The sequence below is a fragment of the Ips typographus genome, linkage group LG1, assembly GCF_016097725.1.
Source record: "Ips typographus isolate SLU linkage group LG1, UJ_Ityp_2.0, whole genome shotgun sequence".
NCBI lineage: Eukaryota > Metazoa > Arthropoda > Insecta > Coleoptera > Curculionidae > Ips > Ips typographus.
This window is the reverse complement of record NC_138422.1, coordinates 25602718-25620199: the sequence shown is the minus strand read 5'-3', so window position 1 is coordinate 25620199 and position 17482 is coordinate 25602718. Positions and strand designations below refer to the sequence as shown.

The following is a 17482-nucleotide window of genomic DNA, read 5'->3' as shown; positions in this document are numbered from 1 at the left end:
TGCTGGGTACCCGGGTTCGATCCCCCGTGCGGCCAATTTTTCAAATTGCTACATTTACACCCAGGGTGTTCAAAGCGAATTTACACTGCAAAAGCCTCTCTCTCATTCACGCCAGTAACCAGGCCGGATATCCTGTGGGAAGAAAACAGTCGAGGTTCGGAACCTACGATAAACTGTAGGTCCCATCCAGTTTGGCCAAGCAGCGAAAAGGAGAAAAAAAAAATGTGATTTAATTTTTATTGTGAGATTTAGAGGGGGTTAGGTCGCCATATTTAAACCTAAAGACCATTGTAGTAGCGTAGTATATTAAGGACACCCTGTATACTAATTGTGAGGGTTACAAATTTTGGTTGCGGCAGTCCCAATTCATCAAAAAGTGTCACCTATTTACTTTTTTTTAAATAATAATAATACTATCCTTTTTTCAAATTAGATGTTTTAACAAAGCTAAGTCGCCCGACTAATTAATCAGCTGTAGAAGATCAATAATCTACAGTTATGTTAACAGTGCTTACGTTTCAAACCCTAAAAAACATGGGAGTTTTAAAAAAAATCCATCCAATGTTCTAAAAATCTTTATTTGATAAAACACCATCTCATTTACCTACAAAGTATAATAATTTAAACATAAAATAGAATATATCGTTAAATTCCTATGGTTAAAATGCTACTAGGCACACAATATAAAATAAACTAAAAAGCTAAAAAAATGCAATAACAATGAGATGTTGATGAGTGTAAAAATCGGACATACGAAATAATAAAACTCACATTTTCAATAACAAATTCGTCACTGCTGCACCATTTTCATAACGTCAGCTACCAAAGCGTCCACTTCTAAAGAAGTCTCTAATGTATAAATTTCACGTTCACTGACAATTTCTGCCTTGATTGGGCTTTGACTACAAATTTCTTTTAAAAAACTGTCGCTTTCCGTGAATTCTTCAGTTTTAAAAAGCCTTCTTTCCATCAACTCTGAATCGACCTCTTGATCACTAAGACTGTGATTGTTTTGTAAAAAATTTTTACTTTTCACAAAAACTTTGGAGAAATTTTTGTTAGTTGCAACGTATTTTAGAAAGACATCAGACTCATCCTCTGTATGAACCACTTCAGTTTTAACAGGAGGTGTTGTTTCATGTTTATCGGTATGACATTGACTGATGAAGTTTTCATCACTAACAGTTTTATTGGCCAGTTCATAGATCACTGTATCCTCCGAATCTGAAGAATCCATCCTTTGCGGGTTTACCAACGGAGGTGATTTTTCCTTTCTTTGTCGTTGCGCAAGTTTTCGTTTCCTAGCCGTTCCTTTTCTACCAGTATTTTCAGTAACTAAGATACTTTTGAAAATGGGAAGACTAGCCCACTTCTTCAATACATCATTCCATTTATTTTTTTTTTCTAAAGTAGGTTTTACAAACGAATTACAAAAATTCCAAGTGAGTCGAAGCCACCACTGCCGATAACTGTCTCTGAATAGGCCAAAATTGTCATTATCCAACCTGTAATTAAAATGACCATCACCGCATGTACAGTGTGATGATAAAATCAAACGAAAAACTTGAACAAGTAATTCTACATTTTGATGCTTGCTATGTACCGGTATATGCAGGGTGATTCACGAAATAGAAGTTCATCTTCAGCTGAACCCAGAGACTGATGAAAAAAACCTACAGAGTGGAATCACCTTGCATTCAGCTTAACTTTGTTAAACACAATTTGAAAACTTTTACGCACACAACAAACTTGACTTACAGAGGAAAATTAGACCATTTACCAACACACCCACGGTTGGCCCAATCTAGCATTGTCCACTGTAACTTTTGATCAGGTTTTTCCTATAAAAAAAAACCGTAACAAAAACGTATTGAAGATTGTTACAACAAAAAACTTACATAAAAATTTCTATAGGTTATTCCAATGTTAAAATTTCTTCGCAATTTACGAATGATTAATTTCGTTGCTACCATATCAAGGCTATCAATTACTAAGGTGGAAAAATCATATTCTACTATAGACTCTAGTAGTTTCAGTCTTGAAAAGTTCAGCAAGCAGATACAAAGCTTCGGAGTTTTAAACTGGCTCTGGATTTCTAAAATTTTTAATTTCTACAATACTATTTCTTGGCTTTAGAAATTAGTAATTTTGTAGAACATGTCCATACCTTCTTCGGTAACCAAAATAACACTAAATTTTTCATCTCGACTAGCCCAATAATGCCATTTAACTAAAGCTTCATCAGGACATACAATAAGGCAACCAACTGACGTGTTGTCGCATGTGTTTCTTAGGAAAGTTAAAAATTGCAGAGGAATATTAAAATCCCGCTCCACGTTTAGGATTACTCCATTCAGCTGAAAATGTTAAGTTTTTTCTAATTTTTTCTAGCTTCTAAAATTGTGAGCTGAATGATTGAGCCGATTCTTTCTCTTCGAAATGTTTTTTTAATACATTATTGTGATATAGTTTGTGGAGGTTTTAACATAATAGGGAGGGACAAATCTTGTGGTACATCCAGGTAATAATAATGGAGGAAATACATGTATAAATCCAGAAGTTCTTCCACATGCTCATTATAGGCAGTTATTAAGGCCAGAGCTTAACGCTTTTATTACTCACTTGGTTTGTGCTTGAGTTATATAAAAACTTACATGATTGTAACTTTGAAGCAAATAATCTACTACCAAACAATCTTGTTTTGCAAACTTTACTCCATGACTGGTCCAGTCTTGCCCAAACTTCTGAAACCATTTTTCACTTAACAGTTTTTGTTCCACAAAAAAATCCATATGATTATTGATCAGGCAGTGATTTTACAGGTTTAGTACTTTTTTTATTGCTCATCATTGTATCTGGTTAAAACAAATAAAGTCATTGTTAAAACATATAGTATTTCCATGTAGAGAATTGCGATAAACACTGAAAAACTGGTTTTTCCAAAATTCGGACTATCAATCAAATATTCATATAAAGTCATCCTTGTAAAACATTATTTCACAATCTGATGTGCTCTATACCGTACGCTGTGGTGTGACAAAATTGCTTCTCTGAGACGTCGATTCACTCACTCCTGAAAAGAAAAAAGATGAGATAAAATTAAGAGTAAGATAAGTGTAATATTAACTTATAATTTATCTTTTATTTCTTAAAGTTAATTTAATATAACAACAAGGAAACACATCAGTCTGAATGAGTGGTAAACATAGGACCAGTAGAAGTGAAAATGAGCACAAGAAAGGGATATGAAAAGCTAAATGGGACCCATAGAGGAGATTTTGAGGAATGACCAGTCCTGGCAGAAGAAAATACAACAAAGGCAGTAAAAATAAGTTCTCAAAAAAGATAACATCTTCTCTAGCTGAGGTTGCAAAAAGGGGAGGATTAAAGAAAGAAGTAGTAACGTCTGCAGAAAAAATTGACACATAAATGTTATTACAAAGAATCAAATCACTGTACAAGTAATTAACCATTTAATCAACATTTTCACTTTACCAAATGTGTATCTTGGTCTTTCAATCTGTAAATTTACATGAAAATCATTATAGCTAAAGGTGATTAGCTATTTCAAACATTGTAAATCCTAATTTTTACAAATATTATATCCATGCAAAATTGTAGTGTTGTCCAATAGTTGAATATGATATATCAATCTTTGATTTGCTAGTAAACAACCATTGAATAAGTGAAGAATAATACAGTTCTTCAATTATTTTTGACGCTCACAAAAACGGAATGAAGAGTTTGGACGCTATTTTCAATACACTTAGAACTGTAGAAAGAATAGGCGCTAAATTATAAATAATTTTGTTTTTTTGGAAGTTTACTTAAAATCGGTCAAATACTGATGGTTGCTGATCAATTACTGGTTCAGTAACCGTAGTACTTTTTCGTAAATTGTCTATTTATTTTGATGATGTTGATGTAAGAAACCTTTCTTTAATGAAAAACCCCAAATAATACGTGGTAATTCAAAATTTTTATATTCTGATTTGGGCTGAAAAAAAACTTCCTTAAAAGATCGCGTATTATAAACCTGATGGATAATTATATTCTAAAGTTTTTTTTTGTTTAAGATTTAGAATTTAAAAAAATTTTAACAATTTATTTTGGGTCACTCTAGCCTCTGCTAGCTCCGCTAGAAGGCGCATCTCAGATAATTTATTTACACTTGATGACGTAATTTGTCAAATTACGTTATTGTGACGTCAAAAACGCTCTGCTCGCTCCATTGAACTTGAAAACGAATGAGGTCTATGGCGATTATTTTTTATGTACTTTTCCTCCTTTAAGTACACTACAATCAATTTGGACCACCCTGTATATTGTATACCCTGTAACATGGATGGATAAGATGTCCCAGGAGGACGAATCATCGGCATCGAATTTGAGGCACCCTATATACAGTATACACACGTATGTCAAATTTTATGCATATTGGCAACAGGGCAACATCCAACATGGCATCGATAAATTCAGAAGTGTCAAGTAGGAAAAAAAAACAGCTGATTAGCTGGTTCTGTCCAAGTCCTAACAAATTTAAAACAATTTCTAAAGAAAACTAAAAAAAAATATTTTAATTACTTGTACCACCGTATCTAGGTAATAAAAAAAACCATATTTAATGCCTATTGACAGTATTAAAATAACAGTAGTGAAAGAAATCCAAATTCAATACTCACTTATTTGCTATTATTGCAGTTTCAGGAATAAACTTAAGTCCTTTCTTTCTTTTTTCGTCTGACTAGCGAAAGACAATTGTGAATGATAATACAATCAATATAAAATAAAAAAATAGACACAGAAGCTGAACACAAATTTTTTCTTTTTCTGTTATGACAAGTGACAGATGACAGTATGGATGACAGACAGTACAGTTTGATTGACGTTCAAAATTTTACAGTACCCATCACCACTAAGCCAAGTATATACACCTTGGTTCATTACGGTTGAATGAATTTTAGAACGCGATTGGTATTCCTATTCCTCATATGTCTTTGATATTCATTGTTGAAATGTTTTATAATATCGGCATACGCTTCCTCCATCTCGCAAACAGAACATATTCCAATATCCATTTTAATTTAACAGGTCAATCTCATAAGGTAGCTAAACTGAAGAACAAACCGTCAAACATAAACTAATTTTTGATGCTATGATTCTAAATTTTAACGGAAAACCTGTCAAAAGTCACTTTTTTCTTAATTTACCGACGGAACTTCTCGATTCATAAATCATAAACCGGGTACATATATTCGGTATATGGGTACAATTTCAGAACGGCAATAGTAGTTACCAAAAACAATTTTCGAACGCTCTAGGTTAAACCGGTATCTACCGGTAGAATATTCGTAAATGCCTAGGGTGTTTCAAGTTTTATGATCGGAAAAGCACATTCTAAGGAACTTTGTGCATATAAACATATGTCCGCAATTGCTTCGTGTAGAGGGTAATAAAGTTCAAAATAAAAAGAATGTTTTTATCCACTATTGTGTGAAAAGTGTATTTTTTAAAAATACCTATTTTTTAGTTTATGAAAGTATTTATTTGCATATATCTTTATTATATCCTAACATGTGGAAATTTACTCCCAAGTTGGTTGGACGCTGACCCGCCCACAGTACAAAAACAACTAATAAAAAATACATAATATATTACATATTACACACTCACAATTCAATTTTAGCATCCACATATTATATCACTTTATCATGTCAACTTTTAGCTTCTTCACTCACACTGATCTCTTCGTGTGAGCCAGTAAGTTCGGCAGAGGAAACACCTTCATTGGTGTCTGTACTCACATTCGTAAGTTGCTCAACACTTACAGTCTCAACAGTCTCAGCCTCCGATTCGCTCGTCACCGTTGCCGGTTTAGACGTAACAGGTTTAAATCCTTGATTGTAAACTGGTAGACGAGGTCTAATCGGCATTCTTTGATTGTATATAGGCGTACGAGGTAGCATCATACCATTATGAAATGGCATTCGGTAGAAATTTGGACCCATCATCGGTAAGCGATGTGGGTAAGGAGGTATTGCAAACGGAGGATATCCCTAAAATTACAATTATTTGTAATCTCACGAAAATGTATTTGTATCTTTAGGTTGTACCTCATAATAACCGTACTCCATTCCGGGCATTATCCTAGGCGGAGGAACAGCAGGCGATCTGTAAATTAATAAATAATACATGATGGCCCAATTTGTGACAAAGTCCCATATACTGTTTGACCAAAAAACAGGTGAGCTCAAACTTTAATAATAAAATTATTATAAAACAAATGAGATGAGGACTTACCTACGCCTAGATCTGGAACGTCGTCTTCTTGATACAGAACTTTCTGCTTGTCAAAAGAAAATAGTTAACAATTCACTTCTAAAATATCCAAAATTACAATATTACCTGATCTTTCTCTACTCCTAGATGACCCGGCTCCACTGTCATGTGACCTGCTATTTTAAATAAAAAATTAATCATGTCATTCAAATTAAACGACGTCGAAATAGTTACCTAGGACTGCGTGAATAGGAAATTCGAATTCGTCGTTTCTCCTTACGTAAAGCTAAATCAGGATGCCCAGGACGATACTCTCCAGGTCGTAGTGGCGTAATAGACCTATTTCTATGTCGACTCACTGACCTGGACCTAGACCTGCTAGTTCTGTCTCGTGATTTTTCTCGACGATTACGCCTTTCCCTGCTGTAACGGCGTTCCCGACTATATCTTCTCGAACTACTTCGGGTGTGCCTCTGTCTACTTAAACTTCTCCTATTTCTCTCAGAACTATTGCTTTTACTTCTTCGTCTGCTTCTCTCTCGACTTCTGCTTCTGCTTTGTCTTCTTTCACTGCTTACATCTCTTCCATTCACTTGATTTGATGTTCCCTCACCGCTATCGTAATGATATACTGTTCTACTACTACCAAAGTCTTGATCTACTTTAATGCCGCCTGCGAAAACTGGCACCCTAGGAGGAACACCTTAAAAAGCGATTTTTAATGTTATGTGACAAAACTATTGTCCAATTAAATCTACCTTTGCGGACGTGAACGTAAGAAACAATTTTAGCATAGTCGTCAATAGACCGCTCTAAAGGAAGATTAGGAGCTGTAGCAATTACTCCCTGTTTCTTTATTGACACTTTTAAGGTAGTCAACTGAGACTTGTCGATTTTCGATAACAAACTGCGTTTTGCATAACTTTCATCAGGGGACCTGTAAAATAATCAACATTTTTTATTTCATTCACAGCTGTAAAGATAAAATGTCTTCTGACCACTGACTGAGTCTAAATTTAGTAATTTTTGTATAAATATAAACCCAGGGATTACTCACTGCCCATTATTTGGGTCAAAAGATTGCCTCCCCCAGAAAATCTCGGATTTACTGGGATCTCCCCAGATATCTAATAATTCTTCAGATATCCTCAAAAATCTCCCCGTTTTTCCCAGATCTTTTCAAATATCCTTAGATTATCTTTATTGGTATACAGGGTAAAGCAAAACATGCTGCAAATTTCTTGAATTTCAACCCAGTGCATTTGATCCTTGGAATCATTTTTCCACATTTTTTTAATGTCATGTTTTTTTTAAACTATATAAAACATCCTTACTTAAACCTTAAATTCTGATTACAGGAATTTTTCAACAACAATGGTGGATGTTGCTAGTTACCTAATCTAAGTAGTATAAATTCAAAACAACCATCAAGAGATACATAAACATAACCTTACCAGATAACAACAACATTTCTTCTTAGCTCCTTTTATCTTGTGTGAAAAGGTAAACCAAAACGTCTGTAATACTCTGTATATATAGTGTCATAATATTTTGTGTACAGTCAATAGTAAATTCTCTCATAAACTATTAATTTAACATTCCCCTACAGATTTTTATTTTATAGTTTTGCAAGAGGAAAGTACAGTTGATTTATTTAGTCCAGCCTTACATTTTTATTACTTGACATTACATTTTTATTTACTTAGTTGACAAAATGGTTGAAAAATTATCATAAAACCTTAAAAAGATAAATAATTGTAAAACATATTATATTACAAGAAGCAAAATGTCAATGTGGCCAAAACCAATATTTTTTTTTTTAAATAAATTGTACTTTTATAAAATGTTTGTTGAGAATGATTCTTGTTTGAAGCTTTGTTGGTGAGCTGGCCCAGGAGGTACCTCTTCTTCACATTTTTTATTATTACACATTTTATTTTATTTAAAAATAATAATGGTGCCATATCTGGGATGTGGTCTAATGAGCAGTCAAATTAAAACAATTTTCATTAATATGACTTGAGGACAAACATTATTGATAGGCTTTTTGAGTCCTTTTTTCTTCTTTAAAAAACTTTGAAAATACAGTAGGTTTTACTACTCTATTTTTTCCATTTGAAAAATATATTTTTAAATCTTGTATGTGTGAATGTTTTGGTAAAAAAGTACATTTTATTAAATGGTGTTTTTTTTTATAATAAGTATTATTGTTTATATTGATTTTCTATAAAACACTGACTTTTTTAACTAACTGAGTTTTTAGGTTACCTTTTACCTTTCAACTGAGACATAGACAAATGCTTGTTGGCTCCTGATACTTATCTTTTTACTCAATGAGGTAACCAGATTGACAAATAACATAAAATTTGAGCAACACAATAGGCACTTAATAGTAAAGTTGCTGAAAATTGAACATTATCAGGTTTAATATTTATTAAGTTGTTGTTTTCTGTGTTCTGCCTTTGTGTTCTTTCTTTTTTAGATTCTCTGAAGACGGTGGTAGATTTTCCACCAAAACGTCAGCGTTTTTAGGTAACAAGACCGAGCCTAAGTCAGTGGTCTTGTGTTGGGACGACTAGGTTAATGTTATTTTCAACTTAGTTGAAAATAGTGCGAAATTCCATTTTCCCAACAAACCTTTTTTGTGTGAGACAGAAGACCCAATAATGATAATTTACTTAACTGAATGTTAGATTTGTAAAAACATTAAACATATAAAATTTAAAGGCACATTCAGACTTCAGAGTTAACAAGAGTGTGTGGTTCCAAGCTCCACAACTTCTTGAAACTTTTATTTTAAAAACAAGGAAATAATAAGATGCTTTTAGCAACAGTCCTCCTGTAAATTGGAGAAAAAACACATTGATAGTTTACTTCTATAAGTCCAGTGTTTTGCTGAACTAAACATCCAAAACAAATAGTTACTACTAGTAGTACTACAAACCGGCGTATCAGAAATAAACAAAAAATTTACCTTGATTTGCGTCTACTTGAGTCACTCTTTTGATTCATGTTTTCTTCAGGATTCAAATTTAAGATTTAGCCATCTAATTAGTAATTACTTTAGGTAATCAACACAATTTAAGGAAATACATCCAATCCAAAATGTAAACAATAAACTTGGAACAAAATTTAACCTCAAATCTTAAATGTCAATTGTCATACGTCAATTACTTTGCACGTTCTACTTTCTTAACTTCTTTTTTTTTTCTATTCATATTCCATGTATGGGAGTTTATTGATAAATTTGGAATTCAATACTCTTTTTAAAATAGATCCTGTGTACACGAACGCTTTGATATACATTATCAAAAGCACTTATTGTTTTTTGTAGTAAAATTTGAAATTAACCAAAACCAATTAAATGAATGGTAAAAAATCGAATTGGAAAGATTTCCTTGACCATTCGAGTTTGAAAAGATTTCCTAGATCCTAGAAGCGGAAAGGACGTCCACCTATTTAGGAGGCCAGGTTGAGGTGACAAATTTTTATCTGCCAACGATTAGATAATTTTTTGTTTTTTGTGAGTGTAATTGATGTTTAAAATAAATTTCATGCGCCAGATACTTTGTTTCCGTGCTGGAATATTGCCTGAAAGAAGAACCAACCGCAAAGAAGATTTGAGGTTATATGATCAATAATTGTCATCACTTCATAGATAAATACATATTACATTTATCTTTTTATCAAATGAATTTCAATTTTCTAGTTATTTTTTGAGTTAATTTGGAATAACTGAATGTTTCACTTGTGTTTTTTGTGGTCTAGAACAGTAGTGTGGCATAAAATTAATATTACAAATTTGGATTGAAACAACATTTCCAGTCAGCAAAACATGTAACTTCTACACTTGTAAAATAATTATAAAAATCCATGTTACCCTCTTAATTGTGATGGCAGAAGCTGGAAAGGCAAAAACTCAAGACAATTTAAGCAAGAATAAAAAGCAAAACAAGGGAGCCAATCCAAACCATGTGTTTCGAAAAAGACAAGTTTCAAAGCCAGAAACTGGTGCAAATGTAATTTATGTGAGCACTAAAAGCGCCTTAAAAGTAAGTAAGTTGTTTCTTGACAAAATTAGTGTTGTTATAGTGAATTTTTTTGTTGTAGGGTCTGTTTGAACAGTGTTCGAAATTAATAAACAACAACCACAATGAACTAATCATTTATTGCTTAGGAGCCTCTATACAACGCGGTATTTTGTTAGCACTTCAATTATGCGATAAATTTGTTAGTTTTCAACATGAAACTAAAACATTTTCAACAACTTTAATTGGTAAGCTTTGTTAGATCATGCTTGTGGTTTGTCTATACAAATTTTGTTACAGATGATCTAGAACCAGCAATTGATGATGCAGATTATGAAGTACAGAAAAGATTCAACTCAGCATTGAGAATAAGAGTGTTTCGAAGTGATTTAATGGATCAACCTAGTTCATCAGGAGAAAATTTGAAATAAGTGGTATTGGACTTACTTAAACATGTATTTCACAGTGGAGGAGATGGTAAAATGGCTTGGCCTTACTGTCTTTGAAATTTGGATTAACCTCATTTCCTTATTCGTTTTTACAATAGTTTTAGTGTTCAAAGTGGATTCAGATATTGAAATCTACACTAACAATTGGTGGTTAATTTTCTCTCCTTTATTTATAGGAGATGCTTTGAATGCATACTTTTGCATTATTGTATTTATAAGAATGATCATGGAGACTACACTAAAGTTTTGTGTAATTAAGTTGTGTTGGTCAGTGTTGTTTTTAGCATTGATTTTTGTGTTTAAATTTTTGCTATGCAAAAAGTTACTGAACCAAATCACACTGGACTATTCTGAAGTGTTTGCTCCTGTGTATATTTTATTACAACTAATTGCTGTGCGCGCTTGCCAGCAAAGCTCATAACAATAAATAATTACATGGTTAATTGGTACAATGCCTGCAGTTTTTGTGGTGATTGTCATTGTTTATTGGAAATTTGCCATTGACATATTATATTGCAATTTCAGTCTCACAGAGGACAATTTCAAAAATATTTGGGCCTGCATAAACTTTATTAATAAAAATAAGTATTCATTTAATTTTGAAATCTTAATTTACAAATAAATAATTTTTTCCCCAATTTTCACCCAGATCATTTTTTTTTTACCTAAAACAACTGTCTGCAATTGCTTCAATTTTAGCTATTAAAAAGTAATTCTCTAAAAATTGTTTATTAATTAAAAATGTACGTACAAAATCCTGAAATATTTATTACTGTCTTAGAGTTTCAGAACATCTAAAACCATCTAGAAATGAAAGTCTAATTTTACCTTTTACAAACCTTTTTATAGGAGCGCGTTTATAAAGTAAGGGCCCTTTGCTTATATTTAAATATTGGTGCTTCTGAGCACAGTTTTACTACTGCAGAGACATCTACTGACTCGTTGCGAACCTACAGCGTCATTTGTTTTGATTCTGAAGTCGTAGTGTTGTCCGTGAGTGCAAAGAACAATGGCCGCAAAAATCGTTGATCCCTCCAACTCTGAGGTGCGTTCTGTGATTCGGTTTTTATGTGCAAAAGGATCGTCGGCTGCTGAAATTCATCGCTCGACAAATTGAAACGTGGATCCAAAAAAAAACGCCGCGGAAAATTGTCATCTGGCATAATCCTCCTCCAGGATAATCCTCACACTGCTGCCAAAACCAAGGAGAAAATTCAAAATTTTTGTAGGGAACTTTTTGACCACCCACCGTACAGTCCCGACTTCTTGCATTTTAAACAGTGGCTGGGTGGACAACGTTTTGAAACCGAAGAGGGACTCTTCTCTCAGGCGGCAAGCTTCTGTGCAGAGGGGTTAAAGCAGCGGTACGAAAAATGCTTAGAAGTAAACGGCAATTAAGTAGAGAAGTAAAGTAAGTTTGTACCTAACTAATTATGACAGAAAAGTTGTTTCTTATGAGTGCCTATATTTTTTTCTGTGACCAAACGGCCCTTACTTTATGAACGCGCCTTGTACTATTTCACTACATGTTGAGTTTTTCGCATGCTTTTAAGCTGCAAAACCATATTCGAGTTCCTAGCGGTGAAAAACCTTACAAGTGTGTTGAGTGCGAAAAGTGTTTTCCCTAGGACAGTAATTTGCGAATTTATGCCCCTAAAAAAACCTGCTAAATGTGAACAGTGCCGAAAATGTTTTTTTGTCTATGGTGATGATACAAACTAATCAATCTGTTTGATTAGTTTGCTTTGTTACCACTTGTTCTGTTCCATAGAGGTATGAATATTCCAACATTTCCTTACAAATGTACTGTTGATACTGATATTCGATAACTGGTTGGAATTTGGCTATTATATAATTAGTACGAAAAACAAAAGTTTGTAGGACTTATTACCCCAGTTTTCTTGCACCCTGTATATGTTACACACACATAAGTAACACATGTTATAGAATTATAGAAAGTCAGCAAGGTTAGCATAATGAAGTCGCTGACGAATATAAAATATGCACCGTAGCTCGACTAAATCACCTCTGGGGAATTCTGGGGTCCTCTTGTGTAACAAAACGTGGAGAATTATGTGACCAAGAGCAGCAATAGTTGCCGTACCTTCTTACCTCCCTTTGCTAGTACCACAGCGTCTTTACTGGCCCGGTAAAGCTTACGCCCTCCTACAGATATTCCTGACAAGCATCCCCGTCATGATCTAAGCCGTCTTGGCAATCTGGGGGTATAAGAATATTGTACTGTTGCCTTAAATTCCAAAATAAAATGGGTTACCTGTGGAATCCTGAGTTTTCTTCCCTCTGAGCTACCCCTTAACGTGACACTATACTTACCAAAAATATAAATTTTGAATTGGGTTTGTCAAGATTTGATTTATAGCAGTCTTGTCAAGGACTTTAGGGTGGTAAACTATTGTTTTACTTATAGTTTTAAGATTAACACAAAGCAAGTTAGGTTCCTGTCTGAATGTTAAAATAAATATCTAAACAAACAGCTCTCCATCTAATAATCCTTTAAATTGTTTATTAAAAATTGCGGCCACGGCTCAAGTTTGAGACCCCACACGAATAATAAATGTGAACTGATACTGCAAGTAGAATTTCCAATTATTGAAATTAGATGTATAACCAAAAACACTGTAGTATCATTGAAAACGATCCAGATATCTGCAGAATTCCTAACTTTCAAGCAAGAAGAGATACATTTCTAGGAATAACATTAGATCCCAATTTTTATTGGCACATTCAGGAAACTGGCAGTAAAGCCACAAAAGCTTTTCAAAAATCTGTAAAAGGAGAAGCCTAACAGGAAAAAGACCTGGGGTAGATACTAAATCTCCTTTTATGCGTAGTTTGTGTTTTCCTGTTTGATTTATTCTTATTAAGTGTCGTTTTTATTTTTAGGTTTCGTAAGCTGAACAAGTTTGGTAATGATATTGGTTTTAAGGAAGAGGAGCATTACGATATTAAAACCGAAACAGCAAGCTACAGCACCGATGACGAGAAACTGGCTGAAGTCCACACTGATAGTCGCAAGAACAAGAATTTCCAGTGGTCTTCTTCTTCTTCTTCTATTGCCCTATCCGATGTTGCTCCAAACAATTTTCGCAGGTTTGCCAGCCATGAAATTCTTCTTCCAGGCCCTCGTCGGCCATCAATTTTGCCTTGGATTATGTTTTGGAGAATTCTGTATTTGTTATTTCTCATGATATGGCCAAAACACTCTAATTTTCTACGTTTCACAGTAAGCATGATTTCAGGCTCACATCCCATTCTTCGGAGTACTTCGTTTGTAATTCTTTCTATCAAAGAGATTCTAACAATTCTTCTGAAAATCCACATTTGAAAAGCTTGCAGCTTTTTTTCCATATCGTCTGACAGCGTCCAAGCCTCCACACCGTACAGAAGAGTGGAGTATATATAACACACGACTATTCTCTTCTTTAGAGCCAGATTCAGATCTCGTCCTGACAAGAGCTGTATCATCTGCATAAACGTACTTCTCGCTATTTCAATTCTGTTTTATCTCCTGTGAGTGATTCCAGTCCTCGTTCAACGTGCAGCTGAGTTAAGTGAACTTTGCCTTCCTCTCAACTGGCTTATTGTTTATATACACGCTACCTGGTTGGACTGGATTTTTACTAATCACCATATATTTGGTCTTATTGACATTTAAGTTCAGCCCGTAGTCCTCACTAGTGGTTGACCCTGTCTAACAACTCTTGTAGTCCCTCTATACTGTCCGATAACAAGACGGTGTCATCAGCATAGCGGATATTATTGATGATGATTTCACCGTTAACTCTGATGCCTCGATTTGTATTTTTTAGAGCCTCCTTGAAAAAGCTGTCTGAATAACGATTGAACAGGAGCGGCGACAGTATGCAATTCTGTCGTATACCTCTTTTGATGTTAATGTATTCTGTCTGCCTATTTTCAACTCTGACTGTAGCTTTTTGGCCCCAGTAGAGGTTGGCGATAATTCTGATGCCTTTTCCATCCAGTCCAATATCTGTTAACATCTCTCTATCATTTTTCCATGCTGGCATCTGTCAAAAGCCTTGGTGTAATCCAAGAAACACGTATATACGTCGCAGTTTACGTCTCTGCACCGCTGAACCAAGACCTGGACTGCAAACAATGCTTCCAGTGGTAGTGATAAAAACCTTTTGAATGTTCCGAGTTAGAGGTGGAGGATGTGAAAAGATTTAGTTTAGAAAATAGCTGTATTTTATAAACGACTTTCTTATTGACATACAGTCATCAATGTGCTTATCCCCATTAAAACAGAAAGAACGAGTGGAGTAATATAATATTTGTCAAATTTATTATTTAGGTGTTTGACACTTATGTAATTGAGATTCAGAAAATATAATTGGTTAGGTATTTAATGATCTAAACACTTTCAATTTTTTTAATATCCTGATTGGCTATAATAAACCAGTGGGTAGTTAGTGATTGGTCAAAAAAAGCAGCTTTCAGCTTGCTGCTTTTTCTTGGCCATTCACAAAATATCCTGCAAAAAACTACACTTTTAAAATGTTGTTAGTTGCATTTGGTACAAAAATTAAGGTTTTAAATGTACTGCCCATTTAAGATCATATTAAAATAAAAAAGGAAATAAATTAATTCAACTTTCTTGGTGGTTTTATTAAAAAAAAAACTAAAACCAATCGGTATCATGCTTCAATTATAGTTTAGTTATCGTAGTTGTTCAAACTAAATGTTATTATATTTTTTAGGTTCAAGCAAAACATGATTGCCCTCGAATCCAGTCTGGATATCAAAGATGAATCAGAATGCAACTCAGGAAATTACCATTGTCTGACATGTCAAGTGACATTTAATGACCTTTATGAAATTGAACGACACCCGAACCAAAATGATTGCAGATATTTTTGCGAGCTTTGTTCTCGTGAGTTCGGCCAGAAATCAGAAATTATCATTCACGCTATGGAACATAATAATATGGACGACAAATTTAACCTGCAATATTATGCTACTAAAAAGTCATGTCCGAAATGTTGTGAATATTTCGAAAGTTATTTTGACTTGTCTACTCACTTATTGCGTTCCCACACCGATAAAAAAACATTAAGGTGTTACAAGTGTGATAAAAGTTTTGCGTCTAAATATAACTTACGGAGACATATACGAAGACATATTGGTGAAAAACTTTATAAATGCCCTGATTGTGGAAAATCTTATTTTTCAAAATATTCTTTGAACATCCATTTGTCCACTCACACCGGTAAAAAACCATTTAAATGTAGTCATTGTGATAAAAGTTTTGCGCGAAAATCTCGTTTGGATCGCCATTTGATGGTACATTCTAATGAACGTCCGTACAAATGCACGATGTGTGACAAAACTTTTAAAAGAGAAAGTGCTTTCACTATTCATTTCCGTAGTCATACCGGTGATAAACCATACAAATGTAATAAATGTGATAAAAGTTTTCCGACTTATGGTGGCTTACATAGACATCAGCAAACTCACACCGATGAAAAACCATACAAATGTGAGAATTGTGAAAAATCTTTTTTACGGGGTTATCAATTACGTTTCCATCATTTGCGGGTACATTCCAGCACAAAAAATTACATTTGTGCTGATTGTGGAAAAGGTTATACGCATAAAAGAAATTTGGTTGTCCATTTAAGAAAAACTCATCCAACAGGACGGGACAAAATAGTCGGAAGTCAGAAGGAACAAAACATGTGAACCTCTGTATACCTTCTATACCTACTATTCAATATTCCACTTATCATCTCTTTATCGTTTACGTATGATGGCAACGCCATCATCATCAATACATGTTATTCCCTCTTTTTTGTGAAGAAGAAGAAGCATCTTTGCCTTTTCCTCTTAAGTCACAGCAGGCTTTAATTATGACAGTTTGGGCAACTACTGTCATCATCCAATATATGGATTATCTGTAACATTGAAAAATGCTGATTTACAAACATTACTATATTTATTAAATAAACTGGCTTTATTTTTGAAGGATCTACCATCCATTTTGGCATCACACTTAGTTAACACTCTGTATAAATATGACAGTAGCACATCACACACTGGTAACAACCTATACCGCACCTTTTAGAACAGTTTTCAATGGAAACAATGTGAATATGTTTCCATTGCTACGTTTAAATTGTGAACCCTTTTTGACCCAACAAGTCAAACGAGAAGGAGAATTAAAGTCAATTTGCCCCCTCTCCAGAAAAACTCCCCACTTTCAACACAAAGAACACTCTCCTCTAAAAGACAATAATCTAACTACACTAGACTAACACAAACAACTCGATATGCACTAAAAATTTATTAAAATGTTCTTTAAATAATTACTATCAAGTTTTCAATTTGTTTAGTCATTTTGCTACTTTTGTAGAAATATTTTTGTATGGAACTCCATTTTATGTAATAATTCTTTGTGCAATTTGCTACTCTCTTTTTGCAGAAATTTGTTACGTAAAATGCAACTTTTTCTAACTAGTTACAGAAACAATAATAATATTACTTACTATTGTTTGCTTAAATTTCAATTTCCTGAATGTAAATTCCGCTGTTCACATATCTTTCTACTGGTATTACAAAGGAATCGTTTGATACTACCGACACCAAGAAGGATTTGTTATAAGTTTGTCAATTTCGTAATTATTGTATACATTTTAACTCTTGTACATTTCGTAATATACTATGTTTAGTCGAGTTAAGCGAGTT

The 17482-nt window shown here is 33.8% G+C and overlaps 5 protein-coding genes across 10 annotated transcripts; 2 read left to right on the top strand and 3 right to left on the bottom strand.

Moving 5' to 3' along the window:
• Positions 1 to 561: 561 nt before the first annotated feature.
• Positions 562 to 4854, bottom strand: LOC145736330 (uncharacterized). Its single transcript, XM_081990672.1, has 6 exons — positions 4683 to 4854; positions 2655 to 3073; positions 2168 to 2357; positions 1899 to 2095; positions 1759 to 1841; positions 562 to 1505 (listed from the first exon to the last, which is right to left on the bottom strand). Exons 2-6 carry the CDS (start codon positions 2790 to 2792, stop codon positions 791 to 793), a joined length of 1323 nt encoding a protein of 440 aa, XP_081846798.1. The 5' UTR covers positions 2793 to 3073; positions 4683 to 4854; the 3' UTR covers positions 562 to 790.
• Positions 4855 to 5636: 782 nt separating this feature from the next.
• LOC145736334 (uncharacterized) lies at positions 5637 to 9428 on the bottom strand. Of its 4 annotated transcripts, none has more exons than XM_081990696.1 (7): positions 9254 to 9428; positions 7038 to 7216; positions 6514 to 6982; positions 6406 to 6455; positions 6301 to 6343; positions 6142 to 6171; positions 5637 to 6057 (listed from the first exon to the last, which is right to left on the bottom strand). In XM_081990696.1, the coding sequence occupies exons 1-7, from the start codon at positions 9289 to 9291 to the stop codon at positions 5715 to 5717; spliced, it is 1152 nt and encodes a 383-aa protein (XP_081846822.1). In that variant the 5' UTR covers positions 9292 to 9428; the 3' UTR covers positions 5637 to 5714. The 4 variants fall into 4 exon arrangements, with proteins under 4 accessions (XP_081846822.1, XP_081846811.1, XP_081846841.1 ...); XM_081990685.1 differs by having other exon boundaries at positions 5637 to 6056; positions 6114 to 6171; positions 9254 to 9425; XM_081990715.1 differs by lacking the exon at positions 6406 to 6455 and having other exon boundaries at positions 5637 to 6056; positions 6114 to 6171; positions 6692 to 6982.
• Positions 9429 to 9913: 485 nt separating this feature from the next.
• LOC145736358 (transmembrane protein 203-like) lies at positions 9914 to 11208 on the top strand. Of its 3 annotated transcripts, XM_081990753.1 has the most exons (3): positions 9914 to 10331; positions 10390 to 10555; positions 10608 to 10804. In XM_081990753.1, exons 1-3 carry the CDS (start codon positions 10173 to 10175, stop codon positions 10736 to 10738), a joined length of 456 nt encoding a protein of 151 aa, XP_081846879.1. In that variant the 5' UTR covers positions 9914 to 10172; the 3' UTR covers positions 10739 to 10804. The 3 variants fall into 3 exon arrangements, 2 of the variants coding, with proteins under 2 accessions (XP_081846879.1, XP_081846888.1); XM_081990762.1 differs by lacking the exon at positions 10390 to 10555 and having other exon boundaries at positions 10191 to 10331; positions 10608 to 11208; XR_014179909.1 differs by lacking the exon at positions 10608 to 10804 and having other exon boundaries at positions 10196 to 10335; positions 10390 to 10530.
• Positions 11209 to 11530: 322 nt separating this feature from the next.
• LOC145736346 (uncharacterized) lies at positions 11531 to 17470 on the top strand. The gene is made up of 2 exons (XM_081990727.1): positions 11531 to 13867; positions 15499 to 17470. The coding sequence occupies exon 2, from the start codon at positions 15512 to 15514 to the stop codon at positions 16478 to 16480; it is 969 nt and encodes a 322-aa protein (XP_081846853.1). The 5' UTR covers positions 11531 to 13867; positions 15499 to 15511; the 3' UTR covers positions 16481 to 17470.
• LOC145725838 (uncharacterized) lies at positions 13742 to 14242 on the bottom strand. The gene has a single exon (XM_081974770.1). The coding sequence runs from the start codon at positions 14240 to 14242 to the stop codon at positions 13742 to 13744; it is 501 nt and encodes a 166-aa protein (XP_081830896.1).
• Positions 17471 to 17482: the final 12 nt, after the last annotated feature.